The following is a 26,839-nucleotide window of genomic DNA, read 5'->3' as shown; positions in this document are numbered from 1 at the left end:
CCGTTTTTTGGTGCATGCTCTAGTTTTTATGCAATTTTAATTTCTTTTTGTTACAGTTAATGGCATGCATTGGTTTTTAAATTGCAGTTAAAGGGCAACAACTCTTGGATTGAACATAACCACAAGGCAATTAATGTTTTACAAACATCACTTTTACATAGTTGTAGTTGTTTTGAAATGTAAAAAATTATTATCTGATAAAAACACCCTCTTATTTTGTTTTAAGATTGAATCATGGCTTCTTCGAGTAGGCGTAAATGTAAGAATAGTCCTGACACCTTCTGTTATATATGTGGCTGTTACACACTTCAACGTCAAAGGTGCAATATTTCATCATTTGTGACACGTGCATATATTGCCTATTTTCAAGTTCCCCTTGGCGATCAAGACAAGAATTGGGCTCCTCATATTGTGTGTCATAATTGTGAGGAAATGCTTTGTGACTGGACAAAAGGAAAATGCAAAAAAATGCCTTTTGGTATTCCCATGGTTTGGAGTAAACCTAAGGACCACAGCAGTGATTGTTATTTCTGTCTGATTCATATAAAAGGCATTGGCAAGAAAAAAATGGCATATGATCGCATATCCTAATATTCTTTCAGCGATATGACCTATCCCACACTCTGAGACACTCCCAGTTCCAGTTTTCAATGGTTTTATTTCTTCTAAGGACGAAGAAAGTGAACATGGTGATCAAGTGTATTTTGATAAAATGCATGAGAAAATAGTTGTAGAATCTGAAGGGTCTTCTTCTGATGCCAAGCAGTCATTAACTCCTCAGCAGTTTAGCCAACCCGAATTGAATGACTTAGTAAGAGATTTGGGCCTATCAAAGAAAGCAGCTGAGTTATTAGCCTCTAGGCTTCAAGGAAAGAATGCACTTCACCAGTCACCTAAAGTATCCCATTTCAGGAAGCGTGAACAAATTTTTGTGGACTTTTTATCCGAAGACAAACACTTTGTTTACTGTCATGATATCAGTAGTTTTCTCAACCAGCTAGGTGTTACCACTTACAGTCCCACAGAATGGTGGCTATTTCTTGACAGCTCTAAACGGAGTATGAATTATGTTCTTCTACACAACGGTAATGTTTATGCAGTGGTTCCAATTGGTTATTCAACTCATCTGCGAGAAGATTATAATGACATAAAAATTGTCCTCGATTTACTGAAGTATGAGGAGCATAACTGGACCATTTGTGTGGATCTTAAAATGGTAAATTTCCTGCTAGGACAACAGAGAGGTTTCACGAAGTATCCTTGCTTTCTGTGTTTGTGGGACAGCCGAGCTCGGGAGAAACACTGGACACAGAAGGAGTGGCCGAAACGTGAAGCTCTGGAAGTAGGGATGCAAAATATTGTTAATGAACCTGTAGTAAATCGAGACAGAATCATTTTTCCCCACTTCACATCAAACTTGGCTTAATGAAGCAGTTTGTTCAGGCTTTGAATAGAGAAAGTGAATGCTTTTAACATATTATTTCTGCTTTTCCTGCCTTGTCTTTCGAGAAGATAAAAGCAGGTGTATTCAATGGACCTCAAATTCGAACCCTCATACATGATGAAGAATTTGCCAGGAAGATGAATAAGGAGGAGAAAGCAGCATGGCAGTCTTTTGTGGCAGTTACAAAGAACTTCCTTGGCAACAAAAAAGCAGAAAACTATGAACTTCAGTTTTGGATGCTGTTGGCTTTCTGTGACATTGGATTTAACATGAGCATTAAGATTCACTTCCTGGCCTGACCAGGCGGTGGCGCAGTAGATAGAGTGTCGGACTGGGATGCGGAAGGATCCAGGTTCAAAACCCCAAGGTCGCCAGCTTGAGCGTGGGCTCATCTGGTTTGAGCAAAAAGCTCACCGGCTTGGACCCAAGGTCGCTGACTCAAGCAAGGGGTTACTCAGTCTGCTGAAGGCCCGTGGTCAAGGTACATATGAGAAAGCAATCAATGAGCCTGACCAGGCGGTGGCGCAGTGGATAGAGCATTGGACTGGAATGTGGAAGGACCCGGGTTCGAGACCCCGAGGTCGCCAGCTTGAGCACGAGCTCGTCTGGCTTGAGCAAAAAGCTCACCAGCTTGGACCCAGGGTCGCTGGCTCCAGCAAGGGGTTACTCAGTCTGCTGAAGGCCCGCGGTCAAGGCACATATGAGAAAGCAATCAATGAACAACTAAGGAGTCGCAATGCGCAACGAAAAACTAATGATTGATGCTTCTCATCTCTTCATTCCTGTCTGTCTATCCCTCTCTCTGACTCTCTCTGTCTCTGTAAAAAAAAAAAAAAAAAAAAGAAAAGAAAAGAAAGCAATCAATGAACAACTAAGAAGTTGCAACGCACAACGAGAAACTATAATGATTGATGCTTCTCATCTCTTTCTGTCCCTGTCTATCTGTCTATCTCTGCCTCTGTTAAAAAAAAAAAAAAAAAAAAAAAGATTCACTTCCTGGCCTGGCCTGTGGTGGCGCAGTGAATAAAGCATTGACCTGGAATGCTGAGATCATTGGTTCAAAACCCTGGGCTTGCCAGGTCAAGGCACATAGGAATGCTTCTCATTCTCTCACTCCCTCCACCAAAAATAAATAAATAAAATCTTTAAAAAAAAAATTCACTTCCTGAACAGTCACCTTGATAAGTTACCTGAAAATCTTGGAGCTGTTAGTGATGAGCAGAGAGAACACTTTCATCAAGGTCTGAAGACGATGCCTGACCAGGCGGTGATGCAGTAGATAGAGCACTGGACTGGGACTGGGATGCCAAGGACCCAGGTTCGAGACCCTGAGGTTGCCAGCTTGAGCACGAGCTCGTCTGGTTTGAGCCAAAGCTCACCAGCTTGGACCCAGGGTCGCGGGCTCGAGCAAGGTGTTGCTCAGTCTGCTGAAGGCCCACGGTCAAGGCACATATGAGAAAGCGATCAATGAACAACTAAGGTGTCACAATGCACAACGAGAAACTAATGATTGATGCTTCTCATATCTCCGTTCCTGTCTGTCTGTCCCTATCTATCCCTCTCTCTGGAAAAAAATAAAAAAAAGATCTGATGACGACGTAAGAGCATTATCAGAGGCGATGGGACAGAAATATGATGTCAGACTACTGCTGGAGCATCAAACAAGATTGTCTTCAACAAGTACACAAATGCAAGAGCTACAAATGCAAATTTTTGCCTGAATAGAATTTAAATAAGTTTTGTGCAAATTTTATGATTAAAATAAGTGTTTTAATATATTCTATTTTGAAATTGTAGACAAATTCTGATGCAATCATATCTTTGAGTGTATTAGTGTATTTACTGCATTATATTATATATATTTTCACAAAGATGATGCCCAAGAAGACGTTCTACTTCATTATGTTAAACTAAATGTTGAAAATTTTACAATAAGATGAAAACCTAAAATCTTGAATTGCAAAAAAACTGTAGCTTACAGCCCTGGCCGATGGCTTGGTTGATTAGAGCATCGTCCTGAAGCACAGAGGTTGCCTGTTCAATCCCCAGTCAGGGCACACACAGGAACAACTTGATGTTCCTGTCTCTGTTCTGCCCTCTCCCTTCCTCTCTCTAAAATCAATAAAATAAATATTTTTTAAAAACTGTAGCTTGCAGAGAAAAAGTAATGTCAGATTTGAGATCAGCACACTCGAACCAGGTAAGAACAAGTGTTTTTGTGGATGCAACTAAAATTTTGTTCCCCAGTGGAATCAATGCTTCTCATCTCTCTCCCTTCCTGTCTATCTGTGCCTCTCTCTGACTCTCTGTCTTTCTCTTTGTCTCTGTCAAAAAAAAAGAATTATCTTTCTTAAATTGTGACAAAAGTATCTGAAGTTATATTGGTGTTTATTTTTTATACACTGAACCTCCGTGCCAAGAGAATTTAAGGGCCATGGAGCAGAGACCTTGTGTCTGGCTATATATCCAATGCTTAGAAAAATGCCTGGTACCTAAAATATGTATATTTGTTGAATGAATGAATGAATGAATGAATGGATGATAGGTGGATGGATGGATGAATGTATGGGTGATGGATAGATAATGGATAAATGGATGGATGGATGATGGATGGATGGATGGATGGATGGATGGATGGATGGGTGATGGATAGATAATGGATAAATTAATGGATGGATGGATGGGTGATGGATAGATAATGGATAAATGGATGGATGGATGAGGGATGGATGGATGGGTGGATAAATGATGGATGAGACATAGCTGAGAGCTGAATGGGAAGGAGGAATTCAAGCTGACTCAGAACTTCCTATCTAAGGAGATTAACGGGCTGGATGGAGGTGCCAGTCACCATGATGGATTCTCAGGAAGGAAAGTGGGTTATGAAGAACAAGTGCTTTCAACAATAGTGAATGTGAAGTGCTGGCTGAACATTCTGGGGTGTGGGTGGGCAGGGGTTTTTCCTGTAGACAATGAGACAATAGTAACCAATGTTACTGAATGTTAGCCAGAGATGTGCTAACTGATGTCCCCCAATTTTTCTTCTAGTTTCTTCACCCGATGGCCCATCCTCACTGGGGAGCCAGTCAGCATGTTCTCTGGAAGTCTTTCCTGGAACTCTAAGAAAAGGTGAGCCATGAGCCTTGTACCTCTTAGAATGCACTAAGTACCACATATCAAACTATCCAACTGGGAATAGATGACACAAAAACAGGCACTTAGTTTACATCTGCATATAACAAGAAATCTTAGGGTGGGTGACTGGATTAACAACAACATCAAGGTCCTAAATTCTTCCTATGCTTCAATTCTTTCTTTCCCCCTATATTTTAATTCTATCAACCTCCCTTATGTCAGCCTTTTGTCCTGTGACTTGCCATCTCATGGTTGCAAGATGGAGACCAAACCATCTCACACAAAATAATTCTTTTTTTTTAAAGATTTTATTAGCCTGACCTGTGGTGGTACAGTGGATAAAGCGTCAACCTGGAACGCTGAGGTTGCCGGTTCAAAACCCTGAGCTTGCCTGGTCAAGGCACATATGGGAGTTGATGCTTCCTGCTCCTCCCTCCCCTTTCTGTCTCTCTTTTCTCTAAAATGAATTAATTAATTAATTAATTAAAAATATTTAAAAGCTTTCTTTAAGAAAAATATTTTATTTATTTATTTTTAGAGAGGGGAGAGAAAAAGAGAAACAGAAAGGGGGGGAGATGCAGGAAACATCAACTCCCATATGTGCCTTGACCAGGCAAGCCCAGGGTTTCGAACCGCGACCTCAGCAGTCCAGGTGAATGCTTTATCCACGGCACCACCACAGGTCAGGCCTAAAAGAATTCTTAGCAGGAACAAAAGGAGACAAAAGGCTTTCTTCTTTGATAGCCTGTCATTTTATCCAGGAATAAAATTATTTCAATAAACTTCTTCCTTGGAGTGTTTATAATTCTGGATCAAGACCGGGCACATGACCAACCCCACAGCAGCCACTGACAAAGGGGAATGAGATACTCATGGCTGGTTTATCAAAACCAACATTCATCCCCCTCCGGCATCTGAAGGAACAACGTTTACTGGAATCGAGGGATCAACACCCCCTTACCCAGATAGACTCAGGATTGTTGGCGAGGAAGAAACAGGAGTATGACCTCTTGGGTAGACAGCAACACCATCAACAATAACACACGATCCTGGACACTCTTTCAAGGGTATTCAAATGCATTGGACATGCCCTGGCTGTGTAGCTCGGTTGGTTGGAGCATCGTCCCAGTACACCGACTTTGTGGGTATGATCTGGGGCCAGGTCTGAGAAGATCTTTATAAGGGAGGATGTACCAAGGTTCTCAGGGTCCATCTAGAAAGCTGTTCCAAAGACATTGCAGGGCACGTAGCACTAGATCCTACTGTGCTTTTAACTCCTGAATTCACAAAAGATTGCTGATGAATCTTCCACAAACTCTTCCTTCCTCTCCATTAGATCCTCAGGAAACCTATCGGGACCACGTCCGCAGGAAGTTCCGGCTGATGGAGGACCGCAATGCCCGCCTAGGGGAATGCGTCAACCTCAGCCACCGGTACACTCGGCTCCTCCTGGTGAAGGAACACTCCAATCCCAGGTGGGCCCAGCAGAAGCTGCTGGACACAGGCTGGGGACATGCGAGAACTGTAGGTCACCAGGCCAGCCTCATCCAGTTGGAGACCCTCTTTGAGCCGGACGAGGAGCGCCCGGAGCCTCCGCGCACTGTGGTTCTCCAGGGGGCTGCGGGGATGGGCAAGTCCATGCTGGTGCACAAGGTGATGTTGGACTGGGCCGACGGGAGGCTCTTCCAGGACCGGTTTGATTATCTTTTCTACATCAACTGCAGAGAGATGAACCAGAGCGCCCCGGAGCGGAGCGCACAAGACCTCATTTCCAGTTGCTGGCCTGAGCCCAGCGCGCCCCTCCACGAGCTCCTGAGAGTCCCGGAGCGTCTGCTTTTCATCATCGACGGCTTTGACGAACTCAAACCCTCCTTCCACGACCCTCAGGGCCCCTGGTGCCCCTGCTGGGAGGACAAACGGCCCACGGAGCTGCTCCTTAGCAGCCTGATTCGGAAGAAGCTGCTGCCCGGCTTGTCTTTGCTCATCACCACCAGGCCCACGGCTCTGGAGAAACTCCACCGCTGGCTGGAGCATCCCAGGCACGTGGAGATCCTGGGCTTCTCCGAGGCCGAGAGGAAGGAGTACTTCTACAAGTACTTCTACAACGCAGAGCAGGCCAGCCAGGTCTTCACCTTCGTGCGGGACAATGAGCCCCTCTTCACTCTGTGCTTTGTCCCCTTGGTGTGCTGGGTCGTCTGCACCTGCCTCAAGCAGCAGCTGGAGGAGGGGGGGCTCTTGAGACAGACGTCCAGGACCACGACAGCCGTGTACATGCTCTACCTCCTGAGCCTGATGCAACCCAAGCCGGGGTCGCCGACCCTCCAGGCCCTGCCCAACCAGAAAGGGCTGTGCTCTCTGGCAGCCCACGGCCTCTGGAATCAGAAGATTCTGTTCGAGGAGCAGGACCTTCGGAAGCACGGCCTGGATGGGGCGGACGTCTCTTCGTTCCTCAACATGAACATCTTCCAGAAGGACATCAACTGCGAAAAGTTCTACAGCTTCATCCACCTGAGTTTCCAGGAGTTCTTTGCGGCCATGTACTACATCCTGGACGGCGGGGACAGCAGGTCCAACCCAGACCAGAACCTCACGAGGTTACTGACTGAGTATGGGTTTTCGGAAACGAGCTTCCTAGCGCTCACTGTCCGTTTCCTGTTTGGACTCCTAAATGAGGAGACGAGGAGCTACCTGGAGAAGACTCTCTGCTGGAAGGTCTCGCCGCGCATCAAGGTGGAACTGTTGGAGTGGATCCAAAGCAGAGCTCTGAGCGTGGGCTCTACCTTGCAGCAGGGCTCCCTGGAGCTCCTCGGCTGTCTGTATGAGATCCAAGAGGAGGAATTCATCCAACAGGCCCTCAGCCACTTCCAAGTGGTCGTGGTCAGCCACATCACCACCAAGATGGAACATATGGTGGCCTCCTTCTGTGTGAAGCATTGCAGGAGCGCCCTGGTGCTGCACCTGCACGGGACTGCCTACAGTGCGGACGAGGAGGACAGGACAAAAGGGACTTCAGGGCCCCAGACGCTATCAGCACAGTTGTAAGTATCTTCTGGGCCTGTGGTCCAAGCTCACGCTCCAAAGCAAGTTCATGTTTTCAGCTGGGGGTGACTTTTGCTCCCAATCAAGGACATACTTGGCAATATCTGGAGAAATACTTGGTTGTCATAACGTGCCGAAAAGGGAGGGGTGCTACTTGCATTTAGTGGGTAGAGGGTAGGGATGCTGCAAAAACATCCTCCTATGCACAGGACAGCCCCCACAACAAAGAATGATCTGGCCACCGAGTGTCAATAGTGTCCAGGTTGGTTTCCCCCTCTTAAACAATGCTCATTAGGATTAAGTTGGGGCCCATATCAAGAAGAATATATTCAATCAAGAAATATTATCCTGGCTCAGCGGTAGAGCGTCGGCCTAGCATGCGGAGGACCCGGGTTCGATTCCCGGCCAGGGCACACAGGAGAAGCACCCATTTGCTTCTCCACCCCTCCGCCACGCCTTCCTCTCTGTCTCTCTCTTCCCCTCCCGCAGCCAAGGCTCCATTGGAGCAAAGATGGCCCGGGCGCTGGGGATGGCTTCGTGGCCTCTGCCTCAGGTGCTAGAGTGGCTCTGGTTGCAACATGGCGACGCCCAGGATGGGCAGAGCATCGCCCCCTGGTGGGCAGAGTGTCGCCCCATGGTGGGCATGCCGGGTGGATCCCGGTCGGGCGCATGCAGGAGTCTGTCTGACTGTCTCTCCCTGTTTCCAGCTTCAGAAAAAAAAAGAAATATTATCCAAGCCCTGGCCGGTTGGCTCAGTGGTAGAGCATCGGCCTGGCGTGCAGAAGTCCCAGGTTCGATTCCCGGCCAGGGCACACAGGAGAAGCGCCCATCTGCTTCTCCACCCCTCCCCCTCTCCTTCCTCTCTGTCTCTTTCTTCCCCTCCCGCAGCCGAGGCTCCATTGGAGCAAAGATGGCCCGGGCGCTGGGGATGGCTCCTTGGCCTCTGCCCCAGGCGCTAGAGTGGCTCTGGTTGCAACAGAGCGACGCCCCGGAGGGGTAGAGCATCGCCCCCTGGTGGGCAGAGCGTCACCCCTGGTGGGCGTGCCGGGTGGATCCCGGTCGGGCGCATGCGGGAGTCTGTCTGACTGTCTCTCCCCGTTTCTAACTTCGGAAAAATACAAAAAATATATATATATTATCCAGCCTCCAGCCTGGGCACACAGGAGAAGCACCCATCTGCTTCTCCCCTCTTCCCCCTCTCCTTTCTCTCTCTTTCTTCGTCTCCTGCAGCCAAGGCTCCATTGGAGCAAAGTTGGCCTGGGTGCTGAGGATGGCTCCATGGCCTCTGCCTCGGGTGCTAGAATGGTTCCGGTTGCAACAGAGCAACAGCCCAAATGGGCAGAGCATCGCCCCCTAGTGGGCTTGCTGGGTGGATCACGGTTGGATGCTTGCAGAAGTCTGTTTCTCTGCCTTCCTGCTTCTCACTTCAGAAAAATACAAAAAAAAAAAAAAAGAAAGAAAGAAAGAAAGAAATATTATCAGCCTGACCAGGTGGTGGCACAGTGGATAGAGCGTTGGACTGGGACGTGGAAGACCCAGGTTCAGAACCCCGAGGTCTCCAGCCTAAGCACGGGCTCATTTGGTTTGAGCAACGCTCATCAGCTTGAGCCCAAGGTCACTGGCTTGAGCAAGCGGTCACTTGGTCTGCTGTAGCCTCTCAGTCAAGGCACATATGAGAAAGCAATCAATGGACAACTAAGGTGTCACAAAGAATTGATGTTTCTCATCTCTTGCCCTTCCTGTCTTTCTGTCCCTATCTGTCCATCTCTATCTCTCTCTGTCACCAAAAAAAAAGAAAAGAAAAGAAAAGAAAAAAAAAGAAAAGAAAAAAAGAAAGAAATATTATCCAGGCACTTGTCCATCAATAAATGAATGGATAGCCTGACCGGGCAGTGGCGCAGTGGGATGTGTCACAGACTATGATGCGGAGGACCCAGGTTTGAGACCCCGAGGTCACCAGCTTGAGTGCAGGCTCATCTGGTTTGAGCAAAGCTCACCAGCTTGGACCCAAAGTCGCTGGCTCGAGCAAGGAGTTACTTGGTCTGCTGCAGCCCCATGGTCAAAGCACATATGAGAAAGCAATCAATGAACAACTTAGGTGTCATAACGAAAAACTGATGATTGATGCTTCTCATCTCTCTTCATTCCTGTCTGTCTGTCCCTGTCTATCCCTCTCTCTGACTCTCTCTCTGTCACTGTAAAAAAAATAATAATAAATAAATGAGAGAATAGATACAGAAGAGGTGGTACGCGTATGTAATGAAATACTATACAACCATGAAAAAGATGAGATGTTACCATTTGTGTCAAGATAGGTGGATCTTGAGGGTATTATGCCAAGTGAAATAAGTCAAATAGAAAGGGACAAGAGTCATATGCTTTCACTCATATGTGGGATATAAAACCAAAAGGTAACAAACAAAACAAAAACAAACTCATAAATACAGACAATAGTATGGTGGTCACCAGAGGGAAAGGCGGATGGAGGGGAAAACAAAATGAGTAAAGGGGTTCAAGTATATGGTGATGGATGGAAACTAGATTTCTGGTGACGATGACCCAATAGAATATGCAGGTATTGAATTATAATGTTGTACACCTGAAACTTGTATAATATTAACCAATGTTGCCTCGATACAAAAAATAATGTCTTTAAGATGAAATTCACCTCCCATCCCTGGTCCAAGGATTTAAGTCTGTTGTCTACTTCTTAGTAGCTATGTAACTTTGTGCAAGTAACACAGGGTCATTCGGAAGATAAATTAAAATGAAGATGACAGAATGCTTTATAAATTGTGAAGTGATAATCAAGTGTCAAATATCATCACTATAAAGAACTGGAAAAACTGGATTTGACCTGTCATTCTTTCACACAGACCCGAGAGGAACATTTTGCCGGATGCCTATAGCGAACAGCTTGCCACCGCTCTGAGCACCAATCCGAATCTGGTAGAGTTGGCCCTGAACCACAATGCCTTGGGAGGCCGGGGCGTGAAGCTGCTGTGTCAGGGGCTCAGACACTCCAACTGCAAACTTCAGAACCTCAGGTGAGTCTTGGCTGATCTGGGAACTGCGGATGGTCCCACCATGCCCTCTATGGGGCTCAGTTGCATAAAACGTCATCCCAATACACCGAAGTTATGGGTTCTTTCTCAGTCAAGGTCATACAAGAATTAACCAGTGAGCCTGGCCAGGTGGTGGTGCAGTGGATAGAGCATCAGACTAGGATGCAGGGGACCCAGGTTTGAGACCTCCAGGCCTCTGGCTGGAGCGCGGCTCACCAGCTTGAGTGCGGGGTTGCTGGCTTGAGCCAATGATCCCATAGTTGCTGGCTTGAAGCCCAAGGTCTCTGGCTTAAGCAAAGGGTCACTGGCTCTGCCCCACCTCTATCAAGGCACATATGAGAAAGCAATCAATGAACAACTAAGGTGCCACAACAAAGAATTGAAGCTTCTCATCTCCCTCCCTTCAGTCTGTCTGTCTCTATCTGTCCCTCTCTCTGTCTCTGTCACAAAAAAATAAAAAAAGGAATTAACCAATGAATGGATCATTAAGTTGAACAACAAATCAATGTCTCTTTTCTCTCTCTCTTCCTTCCTCTCTCTCTAAGATCAATAAATTTTTTAGAAAAAGTTTAAATAGAATGGTGATTTTCAGGGGCTGGAAAGAATGAGGCATAAGGAGTAATTTTTTTAATATTTTATTTATTCATTAGAGAGGAGAGAAAGAGAGAGAGAGAGAGAGAAGGGGAGAGGAACAGGAAGCATCAACTCCCATGTGTGCCTGGACCAGGCAAGTCCAGGGTTTCAAACCGGCAACCTCAGTGTTCCAGGTCAACGCTTTATCCACTGCACCACCACAGACCAGGCCAGAAGTTGTTGTTTTTTTTAATTTTTGTTATTGTTGTTGTTTATTGATGGATTTGAGAGAAATGTTCATTTGTTTTTCCACATAGTTGTGCATTTCTTTTTCTACTTTTTTTTTTTTTTTTTTTTGAGAGAGAGAGAGATAGGAAGGGAGAGAGATGAGAAACATCAACGCATAGTTGCACCCTGGCCAGATAGCTCAGTTGGTTAGAGCATCATCCCAAAATGCAGAGGTTGCCAGCTTGGTCCCCAGTCAGGACACATTCTCCTTTGTTCATCTCTTTCTCTCTCTCATTCTCCCTTCCTCTAAAATAACTTTTTTTAAAAAAAATCTTGTAGTTGCATCACTTTAGTTGTTCACTGATTGCTTCTCTTACGTGCCGCCTGGGGTGGAGTAGGGGTGGAGGTCACGGTTCAAACCGAGCCAGTGACTTGTTGCACAAGCCAGCAACCTTGGGCTCAAGTCAAGGACCTTCCCACACTCAAGCTGGTGAGCCTGCACTCAAGCCAGATGAGCCCACGCTCAAGCTAGGAACCCAGAGTTTTGAACCTGGTACCTCAGCCTCTCAGGTCGACGCTTTATCCATTGTACCACTGCTGGGGAGGCTCATTGATGGCTTCTTGTCTGTGCCCTGACCAGGGATCAAATCCGCAGCCTTGGCATATGGGAATGATGTTCTAACCAACTGAGCTCCAGCCAGGGAGGCATGGGGAAATAAGGAGTTATTATTTGGAATGATGAAAGCATTCTGGGCTGAGTAGAAAGTACAGTGTGTTCGTAAAGTCACATACCTATTCAGTGCAGTTCGATGTGGGCTCACGCACAGATTTTTTAGGGCTCCTTAGGTAGCTATCCCGTATAGCCTCTACAGACTCGTCACTGACTGATGGCCTACCAGAACGGGGTTTCTCCACCAAACTGCCGGTTTCCTTCAAATCCTTATCCTACCGAGTAATGTTAATTCTATGTGGTGGTGCTTTGTTATAAACACGCCGATATTCACATTGCACTTGGTCACGGATTCGAATTTAGCAAGCCACAGAATACACTGAACTTTCCTCTGTACCGTCCACATCTCGACTGGCATGGCCATGGGCTGCTCCGCTGTATACACAGTGTTAGTCATCATCTGCGCATGCGCACATGCTGCCACATCGTCCTACAGAAACTGGGAGGGTTTTCCTTTTTTTTTTTTTTTTATTTCTCCAACTTTATTCGATTGTTTGACTCTATCAAAGAACTACCATGAACATGCTTAGGGTTTTCCTTTTATTTGGTGCAGATTTCACATTTCTATCGTCTTTTGTTGCTTTCCTGTGACCAAAGTGCACCATGATTTTACAGACACACTGTATATAACCATATAATTTTATTTATTTATTTATTTATTTTTAGAGAGAGAGAGAGAGAGAGAGAGAGAGAGAAGGGATGGGGGCAAACAGCAAGAAGCATCAACTTGTAGTAGTTGCTTCTCATATTATGAGTCTTGACCAGGCAAGCCCAGGGTTTTGAACCTGTGACTTCAGCGTTCTAGGTTGAAGCTTAATCCACTATGGTGCCACAGGTCAGGCAGTATATAACTATATTTTAAAAAGAAAAAAGAGCCTGACCAGGCGGTGGCGCAGTGGATAGAACGTCAAAACTGGGATGCAGAGGACCCAGGTTCGAGACCCCAAGGTCGCCAGCTTGAGCGCGGGCTCATCTGGTTTGAGAAAAATCCCACCAGCTTGAACCCAAGGTCGCTGGCTTCAGTTTCAAGGTGTTACTCGGTCTGCTGAAGGCCCGCGGTCAAGGCACGTATGAGAAATCAGTCAATGAACAACTAAGGTGTTGCAACGCGCAATGAAAAACTAATGATTGATGCTTCTCATCTCTCTCCGCTCCTGTCTGTCTGTCCCTGTCTATCCCTCTCTCTGACTCAGTCTCTGTCTCTGTAAAAAATAAATAAAATTTAAAAAATAAATAAATAAAAAGAAAATAAAGTTTCAAAGACAGATGGTGGTGATGATTGTGCAACAATGTAAATGTACCAAATGTTGCTAAACTGTACACTTAATTAAACGGTAAATTTTGTCTGACCTGTGGTGGTGCAGTGGATAAAGGCATCGACCTGGAACACTGAGGTTGCTGGTTCAAAACCCTGCACTTGTCTGGTCAAGCCACATATGGGAGTTGAAGCTTCCTGCTCCTCCCCCATTTCTCTCTCTCTCTCTCTCTCTCTCTCTCTCTCCTCTCTCTCTCCTCTCTAAAATGCATAAATCAATAAAAAAAATTTTAAACAGGGTAAATTTCATGTTATGCTTTTAAGGCACAGTGGCCCTGCCAACCAACAAATGTGACCCAGTGAGCACCTTGGGAGCTGCTTGGGACATGGTACATTTTTCTCATAGTGGTGGAGAAAAATAAATAAAGTGGAGCAGAGTGGGTGTGAAGGGTCTTGAATTCCTCTCTTTTATTTTTTTTTATATTTTTTTTGTGACAGAGACAGAGAAAGACAGATAGTAACAGACAGGAAGGGAGAGAGATGAGAAGCATCAATTCTTCGTTATGGCACCTAAGTTGTTCATTGAGTGCTTTCTCATATGTGCCTTGACTGGGGGTCTACAGCAGAGTGAGTGACCTATTGCTCAAGCCAGTGACCTTGGGCTCAAGCTGGTGAGCTGTGGGCTCAAGTGACCTCAGGGTTTCAAACCTGGGTCCTCCGCATTCCAGTCCAATGCTCTATCCACTTCGCCACAGCCTGCTCAGGCTTGAATTCCTGCCTTAAGGGCAACCTCTATAAAAGCATTTTCTTGACTGCAAAGCACCAAAAACATCTTATACTATTCTTGTTGCTTTAATTATTTTATTGATTCAGCTATAATTCATATACCAGGCATTTTCTTTTTTGAGTATATTGCACAAAACTGTGGAAAACATCACTATGGTCTAATGGCAGAACATTTTCATCAAACCAAGAAGTAGCACCCTACCCATTAGCTCTGATCCTCCTTCCCTCAGCTCCTGGACCACTAATCTCCTATGTTTGATTTTAGAAAAAGAGAAAAATAGACCAACAAAGAAGGAGGGAGAGGGCCCTGGCCAGGTAGTTGAGTTGGTTAGAGCGTCATCCTGATGCATTAAAACTGCTGATCCTAGGCCCTGGCCGGTGGCTCAGTGGTAGTGTCAGCCTGGTGTGTGGAAGTCCCGGGTTTGATTCCTGAACTGGGCATACAGGAGAAGCACCCATCTGCTTCTCCACCCTTCCTCCTCTCCTTTCTCTCTATCTCTCTCTTCCTCTTCTGTAGCCAAGGCTCTATTGAAGCAAAGTTGACCCGGGCGCTGAGGATGGCTCCGAGGCCTCTGCTTCAGGCGCTAGAATGGCTCTGGTTGTTGTTGTTGTTGTTTGTTTTGTTTTTTTTTAATATAATTTTTATTTATTCATTTGGGGGGGGAGAGAGAGAAAGAGAGAAAGAAGGGGAGGAGCAGGAAGCATCAACTCCCATATGTGCCTTGACCAGGCAAGCCAGGGTTTTGAACCAGCAACCTCAGTGTTTCCAGGTTGACGCTTTATCCACTGCACCACCACAGATCAGGCTGTTGTTTTTTAATTTTATTTTATTTATTCATTTTTAGAGAGGACAGAGAGAGGGAGAGAGACAGAGAGGGAGAGAGAGGAGAGAGAGACAGAGAGAGAGAGAGAAGGGGGGAGGAGCTGGAAGCATCAACTCCCATATGTGAGGAGTTTTGAACCGGCGACCTCAGCATTTCCAGGTCGACGCTTTATCCACTGCGCCACCACAGGTCAGGCCGAATGGCTCTGGTTGTAATGGAGCAACATCCCAGATGAGCAGAGCATCCCCCATATTAGGCATGCCGGGTGGATCCCGGTCGAGCGCATGCGGGAGTCTGTCTCTCTGCCTCCTTGCTTCTCACTTCAGAAAAAGAGAAAAACAAACACCACCAACAAAAAAATCTGCTGATCCTATTCTCCATCAGGGCACATACGAGAATCAACCAATGAATACATTAATGAGTGGAATAACAGATTGATGTTTCTCTCTCTCTCTCAAATAAAAATAAAGTTTTTTAAAGGAGGGAGAGAAAGGGTAAGGGACAGAACCCACAAAAGGACCACAGAGGAAATGACCTGGCTCTCTTCTCCTCTCTGTCCCAGGCTGAAGAGGTGCCAGGTGTCCAGCTCTGCCTGCCAGGACCTCTCCGCGGCTCTGACAGCCAGTAAGAGTTTGATGCGGATGGACCTAAGCGGAAATGGCCTCGGGCTGCCGGGCATGCAGCTGCTCTGTGAGGGGCTCCGGCACCCCCATTGCCGGCTGCAGATGATCCAGTGAGTCCGTATCCCCAGAGCAAGCTCTTAATCTGTGTGGCCTTCCTGCCTTAAAGCACCTCCCCAAATGCTGAGGATCCCCAAGTCTCTACCTGAAAATTAGGGTTGCCCTTTGATACATGACCTTAGACCCATGACCTGGACTCCGTGCACTTCATAGAACTTCTTTCTGGTTTCCTCTGACCCCACTATTTCCACATGGTGAGGAGTCCCTGCGGCCACCGGCCCACCTAGTACCCACACCTGTCCTGGATTCCCAGTACCCTGGAGCTCCCTGCACCGAGCCTTGTTAGTTGTGCAGTTTCCTTTTCCTGCAACTGCACTGTGCCAGAAAAGTTACCCTGTTTCCCACTTGTTTGTCTTCTTTTTTTTTTTTTTTTTCTTTTTGTATTTTTCTGAAGCTGGAAACAGGGAGAGACAATCAGACAGACTCCCGCATGCGCCCAACCGGGATCCACCCGGCACACGCACCAGGGGCGAAGCTCTGCCCACCAGGGGGCGATGCTCTGCCCCTCCGGGGCGTCGCTCTGCCGAGACCAGAGCCACTCTAGCGCCTGGGGCAGAGGCCAAGGAGCCATCCTCAGCGCCCGGGCCATCCTTGCTCCAATGGAGCCTTGGCTGCGGGAGGGGAAGAGAGAGACAGAGAGGAAGGGGGGGGTGGAGAAGCAAATGGGCGCTTCTCCTATGTGCCCTGGGCGGGAATCGAACCTGGGTCCCCCTCACGCCAGGCCGACGCTCTACCACTGAGCCAACCGGCCAGGGCCTTGTTTGTCTTCTTTACGACTCACAGCAAACACTTTCACTTCTGACACTTCCAGTCCCCAAATGCCTAGCGGTTTCCCGCGTCCCCCCTGCCCACCACCAGCACCACCACTACCAAGCAATTCTCTGTCTCTACCAGCTAGGTGTCCTACAATTTCATTCTGATACTATCTACCTGGAAAGAGTGCCGGACCCTACAAGAGTTCAGTCCCACCAGACGGCCCCGACTTGAGATGTCAATTACAAGTCCAGACTGTTCCCTGTACTTCTGACCAACAGGCTATAAATTGGAGGTTACCATGACCCCCTCCTTGGGTCCAATAAATTTGCTAGAGTGCATAGAACTCCAGAATACACTTACATTTACCAGTTTATTTAAGGATGTGTATAAAAGATACAAATGAACAGACACATAGGACAGGGTCTGGGAAGGTCCCAAGTGCAGGAGTTCCTATCTCTGTGGATTTGGGGTGCATCACCCTCCTGGTATGGGCATGTTCACCAACCGAGAAGTTCTCTGAGCCCTATCCTAGTAGGATCTTATGGAGACCTCATCAACTACGCATGGTCAATTATTATTAAGTCCATTTCCAACCCGCCTCCTCTCTTGGAGGATGGGGGTGGAGTCCCCAACTTCTAATCACAGCCAGTCCCACTTAGGAACCCACCCTGAGTCACCTCATTACAATAAAAGACACTGCTATCACCTAGGAAATTCCAAAAGATTTAGGAACTCTGTTGAGAACCAGGGTCTAAGACCACATATTAGAATAAAGGATGTTCCCAGTCCTCTTATCACTTGGGAAGTGACAAAGGATTATGAGCTCTGTGCCAAGAACTGAGGGCAAAGACCAATGTCACAACCACTGTCATTCTGTTCCTCTGCTGAACTCCTATGTAGCCTTCGAAAACCAGCTTGAAGTCTCCAAAGAGCCTTTCCTATCTGCTGAGTTCGGTGGACCTTCCGCCATGATGGTTTTGATACAAGTTCGCTCACATTGACTGAGCACTCTCTGTGTGCCATGCCCGGCCCCCCATCCTCCGCCATTAGTAATCCTCACCACAGCCCTGGGGGGTCAACTCCATTATTACCCTTATTTTAGAGTCAATGGACCTGAGTGACAGCCTCCCATGTAACCTCCATTTGAGACTTGATGAAAACTTGCTTGAGGTCCCAGGGTTACTGGGTGGTGGTTATGGAAGCAAATACAGGTCATTGAGCTCTGGAGACCCCACTCTGAACTGTCATGCAACACAACTTCCATGGCAGCATCGACAGGGGACTGTCATTGCTCGCCTCCTTTGTCTTGTGAGACAGGACACTGCTGGCTGAAAATGATGACGTCTTGTTCATCTCTGTAGCTTCAGTGACATGTGTGGGCTCTTGGTGGGTAACTAAATGGGCCAGGGAATGAGCCGGAAAAGCGAGATGGCGCCCTTAGTAATGCTTTTCTCCTCTTGAGGTTGAGGAAGTGTCAGCTGGAGGCTGGAGCCTGCCAGGAGATGGCCTTGGTGCTCAGCATCAACCAACACCTGGTGGAGCTGGACCTGTCAGGAAATGCACTGGGTGACACTGGCCTGAGGCTGCTGTGCGAAGGCCTCAGGCACCTGGCCTGCAGACTGCGGATATTGTGGTGAGTTCTCTGCGGGGCCATTGTGTGTGTGTGTGTGTGTGTGTGTGTGTGTGTGTGTGTGTGACAGAGACAAAGAGAGAAACAGATAGAAACAGACAGACAGGAAGGGAGAGAGATGAGAAGCATCAATTCTTTGTTGCGGCACCTTAGTTGTTCATTGATTGCTTTCTCATATGTGCCTTGACCAGGGGGCTGCAGTAGACCAAGTGACCCCTTGCTCAAGCCGGCAACCTATGGGTTTCGAACCCTGGTTCTCTGTGTCCCAGTCTGATGCTCTATCCACTGCGCCACCACCTGGTCAGGCTCCATGGAGGCCATCTTAAAAGGCAAGCTCCTCACACTGGATGATGGTAGAAAAATGTACCCACTACGTGTCCACCCAGGTTCATAGCAACATTATTTGCAGTGGGCAAGAGGTGGAAACAACTCAGATGTCCCCCCATCACAGGGGAAATGGACAAACAAAATGTGGTGTAGACATACAATGGAATTATTCAGCCTGAAAAAAAGGAATGAAATTCTGTTACATGCTACCAAGTAGATGAAACTGGAAGACATTGTACTAAAGAAAATGTCAAGCCTGACCAGGCGGTGGCGCAGTGGATAGAGCGTTGGACTGAGATGTGGAGGACCCAGGTTCGAGACCCCAAGGTCGCTAGCTTGAGCATGGGCTCATCTGGTTTGAGCAAGGTTCACCAGCTTGAGCCCAAGGTCACTGGCTCGAGCAAGGGGTCACTCGGTCTGCTGTAGCCCCCTGGTCAAGGCACATATGAGATATCAATCAATGAACAACTAAGGAGCCGCAACAAAGAATTGATGTTTCTCATCTCTCTCCCTTCCTGTCTGTCTGTCCCTATCTGTCCCTCTCTCTGACTCTCTCTGTCTCTGCCACAAAAAAAAAAAAAAAGAAAATGTCAATTAAAGAAAAGATGATATAATTCCACTTGTTTGACCTGTGGTGGTGCAGTGGATAAAGCAGCGACCTAGAATGCTGAGGTCACCAGTTTGGAGCCCCGGGCTTGCTTGGTCATATACATACATGCATACATTCTTTGCACATACAAGAAGCAACTACTACAAGTTGGTGCTTCCTGCTTCTCCCCCCTTTTACTCCCCCTTTTCTCCCTCTTTCTAAAAATCAATAAAATAAATAAATAAAATAAAAATAAGAAGATTATATAAGTCCACTTATGCCTAACCAGGCGGTGGCACAGTGGAATGAACGTAGACCTGGGTTGCTGAGGAACCAGGTTTGAAACCCCAAGGTCACCAGCTTGAGCACGGGCTCACCAGCTTGAGTGCTGGGTCATTGGCTTGAGCATGCGATCACAGACATGACCCCAAGGTCAATGGCTTGAACAAGTGGTCACAGGCTCAGCTGGAGCCCCCTGGTCAAGGCATGTATGAGAAAGCAATCAATGAACAACTAAGGTGCCACTACTATGAGTTGATGCTTCTAATCTCTCTCCCTTCCTGTCTCTCTGTCCCTGTCTGTCCTTCCATCTCTCTCTCTCTCTCTCTAAAAAATACAAAACAAACAATTCCAGTGCCATGCGGACTTTTCCTGGATGTGGACTTTTCCTGGACTCCTGCTCCCTGTGACAGCTCCTAACAGACGGAACTGGGGTTGGGTTGCATTTTTCAGGGATTTGGCATGGTGTTGGGGCCAGTTTAGACTTGGTGAACATGTTAAGGGCACTACTCTTTTATGGATTCTTGCTGTATTGGCCAAGAGTTTGCTTAAAGGCTTTAATCACTGTAAAAAAAAAAAAAGAATAGAAGACTAGATAAAGAATATGTGGCACATATACACCATGGTATACTATTCAGGCATAAAAAATTATTATGACATCAGATCACTTACAACAAAATGGTGGGATCTTGATAACATTATACGGAGTGAAATAAGTAAATCAGAAAAAAAAATACAAAGCAAGCCTGACCAGGCGGTGGCGCAGTGGATAGAGCATCCGACTGGGATGCGGACAACCCAGGTTCGAGACCCCAAGGTCGCCAGCTTGAGCGTGGGCTCATCTGGTTTGAGCAAAGCTCACCAGCTTCTACCCAAGGTTGCTGGCTCGAGCAAGGGGTTACTCGGTCTGCTGAAGGCCCACAGTCAAGGCACATATGAGAAAGCAATCAATGAAAAACTAAGGTGTCGCAATGGAAAACTGATGATTGATGCTTCTTATCTCTCTCCGTTCCTGTCTGTCTGTCCCTATCTATCACTCTCTGACTCTCTCTCTATCCCTGAAAAACAAAATAATAATAATGCTATGAGCATGGGTGTACAAATATTTCTTTGAGCCCCTACATTCTGTTGGTTGTGTAACCAGAAGTGGAATTGATAAATCATATGGTTATTTTAATTTATAGAGGAATCACCATATTGTTTTCCATAGTGGCTGAACTATTTTCCATCCCCACCAACAGTGCACAAAGATTCCAGTTTCTCCACATCATTGTCAGCACTTGTTATTTTTGGGGCTTTATTTTTGGTTTTGTCTTCTTTTTTTTTTTTTAAGGTTTTTTTTTTTTTTTACAAAGACAGAGAGAGAGTCAGAGAGAGGATAGATAGGGACAGACAGACAGGAACGGAGAGAGATGAGAAGTATCAATCATCAGTTTCTCGTTGCAATACCTTAGTTGTTCATTGATTGCTTTCTCATATGTGCCTTGACCGTTGGCCTTCAGCAGACCGAGTAACCCCCTGCTTGAGTCAGAGACCTTGGGTCCAAGCTGGTGAGCTTTGCTCAAACCAGATGAGCCTGTGCTCAAGCTGGCAACCTCAGGGGTCTCGAACCTGGGTCCTCCATGTCCCAGTTCAATGCTCTATCCACTGCGCCACCACCTGGTTAGGCCTTTTTTTTTTTTTATTTTTTTATTTTTTTTTTTTTTTACAGAGACAGAGAGTGAGTCAGAGAGAGGGATAGACAGGGACAGACAGACAGGAATGGAGAGAGATGAGAAGCATCAATCATTAGTTTTTCATTGTGTATTGCAACACCTTAGTTGTTCATTGATTGCTTTCTCTTATGTGCCTTGACCGCGGGCCTTCAGCAGACCGAGTAACTCCTTGCTGGAGCCAGCGACCTTGGGTTCAAGCTGGTGGGCTTTTCCTCAAACCAGATGAGTCCGCACTGAAGCTGGCGACCTCGGGGTCTCGAACCTGGGTCCTCTGCATCCCAGTCCGACGCTCTATCCACTGCGCCACTGCCTGGTCAAGCTATTTTTTTTTTTAGTAATAGCCATTCTAATGAATATGCAGTGGTATCTCACTGTAGTTTTGATTTGCAGTTACAGAATGATTAGTGATGTTTAATATCTTTTCATGTGACTTGTAGTTATTTGTGTGTCTTTGGAAAATTGTTTATTCAAGGCCGTTGCCCATTTATTTTTAAATATATGTTGAATAGGTTAAAGATTTGCCACCTCACTGCTGCAGCCTGTGAAGACCTGGCCTCCACTCTCACTGTGAACCAGAGCCTGATGGAGCTGGACCTCAGCCTGAATGACCTGGGGGACCCCGGGGTGCTCCTGCTGTGTGAGGGCCTTCGGCATCCCCAGTGCAAACTCCAGACCCTCCGGTGAGTCCCCCTGGACTCACCATCATAGGAGTCCAAACTCCTAATCCTTTCCCTTCTACCTGGGCTCACTGGGGCCACACTTCCTCCCCGATTCTCCTAACCTCTAGCTCCATCTGCCTCCTCCCAAATATTTTTCCGCCACAGGGCTTTTGCATCAGCAACTCTTTCTTCCTGGAATTCCATTCTGCTGTGCTGTCCCTTGTTTTACCATAATAACATCTGTTTTATCTGGTAAGACTCAAAATAAGTGCTTCTTTCCCATGGACACTTGCCCTAACCCCTCAATAAGGCCTGGGTTCCTAGTTTGTTTGTGGGGGAAGGGAGGTTCCTAGTTATAACGCTATTTGACTTTATGCTTGCCTCAGCACCCCTTACCCAAATTTGTCATTGTATGAGTGTGGTATTCCAAAAGTGCAGGGGCTGTGGCAACTTTCTATTCCCGTGGCTGTTACAAGACCTGCCTCAGAGGTGTTTAAAAATACATATTTGTTTTATACCAGAGACCAAAAACACAAAATTTTTTAAGGGAGTGAACAGATGAATAAACAAATGAACAGAGAGAAAGTGCAGCAAGGCTGTTTATTTTCAGAAAATGCGTTTTCTCTGTAGTCCCAAAGGAGAGTCAATTATTTTTTTCTTTCCCACAGTAGTATCCTCAGTTATCTCATATTATTCATGCTGAAAGACTTTTCTTCTCTCTTGAGACACTGAGCTGTATTGTGGCGTCTGTGGCTTTTTTTTTTTTTTTTTTTTTTGTATTTTTCTGAAGTTGGAAACGGGGAAGCAGACAGACAGGTCCCGCATGCACCTGACCGCGATCTACCCAGCACACCCACCAGGGGGCGATGCTCTGCCTATCTGGGGCGTTGCTCTGTTGCAACCAGAACCATTCTAGCGCCTGAGGCAGAGGCCACAGAGCCATCCTCAGCTCCCAGGCCAACTTTTGCTCCAATGGAGCCTTGGCTGCGGGAGGGGAAGAGAGAGACAGAGAGGAAGGAGAGGGGGAGGGGTGGAGAAGCAGATGGGCGCCTCTCCTGTGTGCCCTGGCCGGGAATTGAACCTGGGTCTCCTGCACGCCAGGCCAACGCTCTACCACTGAGCCAACCAGCCAGGGCTCTGTGGCTTTTTTTATGTGGCTTTTTTTATGTTCAGAGAATTAGATAAATCTCTATTTCTTCACACTCTTCTCTCTACTGTACCTCTTGAACTTCAAATGCACACAGTGAGAATATTTAGAATTCTATTTATTTATTTATTTATTTATTTAAGCCAGAGAGGAAGGGGGAGGAGAGAGAGAGAAAGAGAGAAAGATACAGGAATACCAATCTGTTTCTGTAGGTACCCTGACCGGGGATCAAACCGACAACCTCTATGTGTGCTTCAGTCTGATGCTCTAACCAACTGACCTATCCAGCCAGGGCTATAATTCTTTTTTGTTTTTTTTAAGCATGAAAGACAGACAGACAGAGACAGGGACAGGCAGACAGGAAGGGAGAGAGCTGAGAAAATCAACTCTTTGTTGCGGCATCTTAGTTTTTCATTGATTACTTTCTCATATATGCCTTGACCGGGGCGGGGGGGGGGGGCTGCAGCAGAGCCAGTGACCCTCTGCTCAAGCCAGCGACCTTGGGCTTAAGCCAATTACCTTGAGCTTCAAGCCAGTGATCTCTGGGCTCAAACCAGAGACCATGGGGTCATGTCTATGATACCACACTCAAGCCAGTGACTCCATGCTTAAGCTGGTAAACCAGTAAGCCTGCGTTCAAGCCAGCAACCTTGGGGTTTGGAACCTGGGTCCTTAACATCCCAGGCGATGCTCTATGCACTGCGCCACCTCCGGTCAGGCCACTTATAATTCTTAGTTGGTATTATAATACAACTGTGGACCCGCACCTGCCTTTGTTTTATTCATATCCCCTTCATTGTCTTCCCTCAGTCTCATCTGTAAAATCATGTCTTGATTTGACATAAATGATTCATCTCATCAACCTCTCTCTCTCTTTTTATCCCCACTTACCTTTATACATTTAAGGTCTGTTTAATATGTTCATGCCGCCTGTGGATAGAGCATCGGACTGGGATGCAGAGGACCCAAGTTCAAGACCCCGAGGTCGCCAGCTTGAGCGCGGGCTCATCTAGTTTGAGCAAAAAGCCTACTAGCTTGAACCTAAGGTCGCTGGGTCCAACAAGGGGTTACTCTGCTGAAGGCCCATGGTCAAGGCACATATGAGAAAGCAATCAATGAACAACTAAGGTGTTGCAACGCGCAATGAAAAACTGATGATTGATGCTTCTCATCTCTCTCTGTCCCTGTCTATCCCTCTCTCTGACTCACTCTCTGTCTCTGTAAAAAAAAAAAAATGTTCATGCCAGTATAAGCATATCTAATTCACTCTTTGAAAGTGACCTATATGCCATTATCTGCAATATACCAAATGTTATTGATACGTCTCCCTATTCAGGCATTTGGGTAGTTTTCAACTCTTTGCTGTTATGTATAATGTTGTGATGTGTATTCCTGTGTCTCTCTTAACCTTTATAAGAGTCCATGGAGGGGTAGAATTGCAGCATCAGACTGAATTTGCACACTCGATATCTCAAAAGAATTACCAGCCCCGGCAGGGGGCGCAGTGGACAGAGCGTCCTCGGGAAGCGCTGAGGTGGCTGGCTCCATCCCTTGGGAACTGGCTCCACCTGGCGGTGGCTGGGTTCAGCCCCCATCAGTATAGTGCCCATATGAGAAGCAGTTGATGGGTGCACAACAAAGTGGAACAAGGAGTTAATGCTTCTCTCCCTCTCGCTCCCTTCCTCTCTCTCTCTCAATGGGGGAATCAATCAATGGGGGAAAATAAGAATTCCAAATTGCTCTCTCAAAAGATCAAAGGTAAGACAGCTCCTGCTTCCTCCTCCTCCCCCCAACCACCCCATTATGGTTATTCAGCTTTTTTTTTTTTTTTTTTTTTTTTTTTTTACAGAGACAGAGAGAGATTCAGAGAGGGATAGAGAGGGGACAGGAATGGAGAGAGATGAGAAGCATCAATCATCAGTTTTTTGTTGCAACACCTTAGTTGTTCATTGATTGCTTTCTCATGTGCCTTGACCACGGGCCTACAGCAGACCGAGTAACCCCTTGCTCCAGCCAGCGACCTTGGGTCCAAGCTGGCAAGCTTTGCTCAAATCAAATGAGCTCACGCCCAAGCTGGCAACGTCCTGGTCTCGAACCTGGGTCCCCTGCATCCCAGTCTGAGGCTCTATCCACTGCGCCACTGCCTGGTCAGGCATATTCAGCTTTCTATATTTAAAACTCTGGTGGGTGGGCCTGACCTGTGGTGGCGCAGTGGATAGAGCATTGACCTGGAACGCTGAGGGTGCCCGTTCAAAACCCTGCACTTGTCTGGACAAGGCACATATGGGAGTTGATGCTTCCTGCTCCTCCCCCCCTTCTCTCTCTCTCTCTCTCTCTCTCTCTCTCTCTTTCTCACTCTCTCTCCTCTCTAAAATGAGTAAATAAAAAAAATTTTTTTTTAAACTTTAAAACTCTGGTGGGTGGGAAATGTTCTTATATTGTATTTTTCTCATAATTAGTGAAGTTGAGTATCTCTTCATGTGCTTATCAGCTTCTTTTATTTCCTCATTTATTGACTTTAGAGAGAGAGACATTAACTTTTTTGTTCCATTTATTTATGCATTCATTGAGGTTTTTTTTAATATTTATTTATTTATTAAGTATTGTAGCTAGAGAGAGAGAAATACACAGGGATAGACAAACAGAAAAGGAGAAAGGTGAGAAGCATCAACTCATAGTTGCAGCACCTTAGTTGTTCATTGATTGCTTCTCATATGTGCCTTCACTGGGGGTCACTGGGAGTCACCAGCCGAGCCAGTGACCCCTTGCTCGAGCCAGAGACCTTGGATTTCAAGCCAGAGACCTTTGGGCTCAAGCCAGCGACCATGGGGTCATGTCTATGACCCTACGCTCATGCTGGGTGAGCCTACACTCAAGCCAGTGACCTTTGGGTTTTAAACCTAGTTCCTCAGTGTCCCAGGCCAATGCTCTATCCACTGCACCACCGCCTGGTCAGTCAAATATTTACTTATTTATTACCTTTAAATTTATTGATTAATTGATTGTAGAGAGAGAGAGAGGAAGAGAGACAGAGAAACAGAGAGAAAAACATTGATTTGTTGCTCCAGTCATTCTATTGCAGGAATCAAAGGAGGACAAAAACGCCCAGACAACTTGATGAAGGAAGTAGGATTTAATTAGCCGGAGGAGCAGCGTGACCTCCTAAAGAGGCAAGTCAAACACGTGCTCCCTGAAGTTAGATGTCTTACATCTTATATGCCCTTTACAGAACACAGGTTTACATGCAAGGGGCTCGTGATCCCCTGGTCTAGAGGTACACACGCCTATCACAGGACTGCAGGATGGTAGGAGGGTTAGGTGAGGTCAGAGAATAAGCATTGGAAATTGCCCATTAAGGTCTTAAAAACATTTTTTTTTGAGATTTTATTTATTGATTTTACAGAGAGAGGGATGGAAGGTGAGAAGTATCAACTCGTGGTTGCGTCATTTAGTTGTTCATTGATTGTCGTATGTGCCTTGACCAGGTAGCCCGGGGTTTTGAACCTGTGGCCTCAGCAATTCCATGTCGAAGCTCTATCCACTGTGCCACCACAGGCCAGGCAAGGTCTTAAAAACTTTTAAGAAAAGGAGAGAGGAAGGGGTTTTTCAGATAAGTTCTATCTTCCTTTCTCAGTGTAGCAAGTTGCCCCATGCACCTTTTCAGAGAACTACAGGAAGCAGTTAACCCCTGCTGGCTCCCTTCCCCCTGCATTCTTCCTTTAATACTTTCTAGTAATAAAACCTCTCCATTAGCAAAATAATAGCCCTTCCCAAGCAGGAAGGTAATTTGCAATTTCACTGACCACTTTTAGCTGGTGTTGCCTGGCCTTCCCTCATTGTAAATCACATGCAAGCATAAAAATCATATTTTACAAACTTAATTAGCCGGGTTCAGGAGGGCTTCCTTCCTTAATTCAT

The 26,839-nt window shown here is 46.4% G+C and overlaps 1 protein-coding gene across 2 annotated transcripts in view; it reads left to right on the top strand.

Annotated features, from left to right (window-relative positions):
* Window positions 1-26,839, top strand: part of NLRP12 (NLR family pyrin domain containing 12) — a 43,720-nt gene that overhangs the window by 5,088 nt on the left and 11,793 nt on the right. For both annotated transcript variants that reach the window (XM_066374194.1, XM_066374193.1), the window contains exons 2-7: window positions 4,493-4,573; window positions 5,916-7,617; window positions 10,495-10,665; window positions 15,642-15,812; window positions 18,038-18,208; window positions 21,625-21,795. In XM_066374194.1, the coding sequence (XP_066230291.1) occupies window positions 4,493-4,573; window positions 5,916-7,617; window positions 10,495-10,665; window positions 15,642-15,812; window positions 18,038-18,208; window positions 21,625-21,795 (2,467 nt within the window). The remainder of the gene's footprint in view (window positions 1-4,492; window positions 4,574-5,915; window positions 7,618-10,494; window positions 10,666-15,641; window positions 15,813-18,037; window positions 18,209-21,624; window positions 21,796-26,839) is intronic.

This window comes from Saccopteryx leptura, chromosome 3 (genome assembly GCF_036850995.1).
Source record: "Saccopteryx leptura isolate mSacLep1 chromosome 3, mSacLep1_pri_phased_curated, whole genome shotgun sequence".
Classification (NCBI taxonomy): Eukaryota; Metazoa; Chordata; class Mammalia; order Chiroptera; family Emballonuridae; genus Saccopteryx; species Saccopteryx leptura.
Note: the sequence above shows the minus strand (reverse complement) of the source record. Positions and strands in the feature narration are given on the sequence as shown.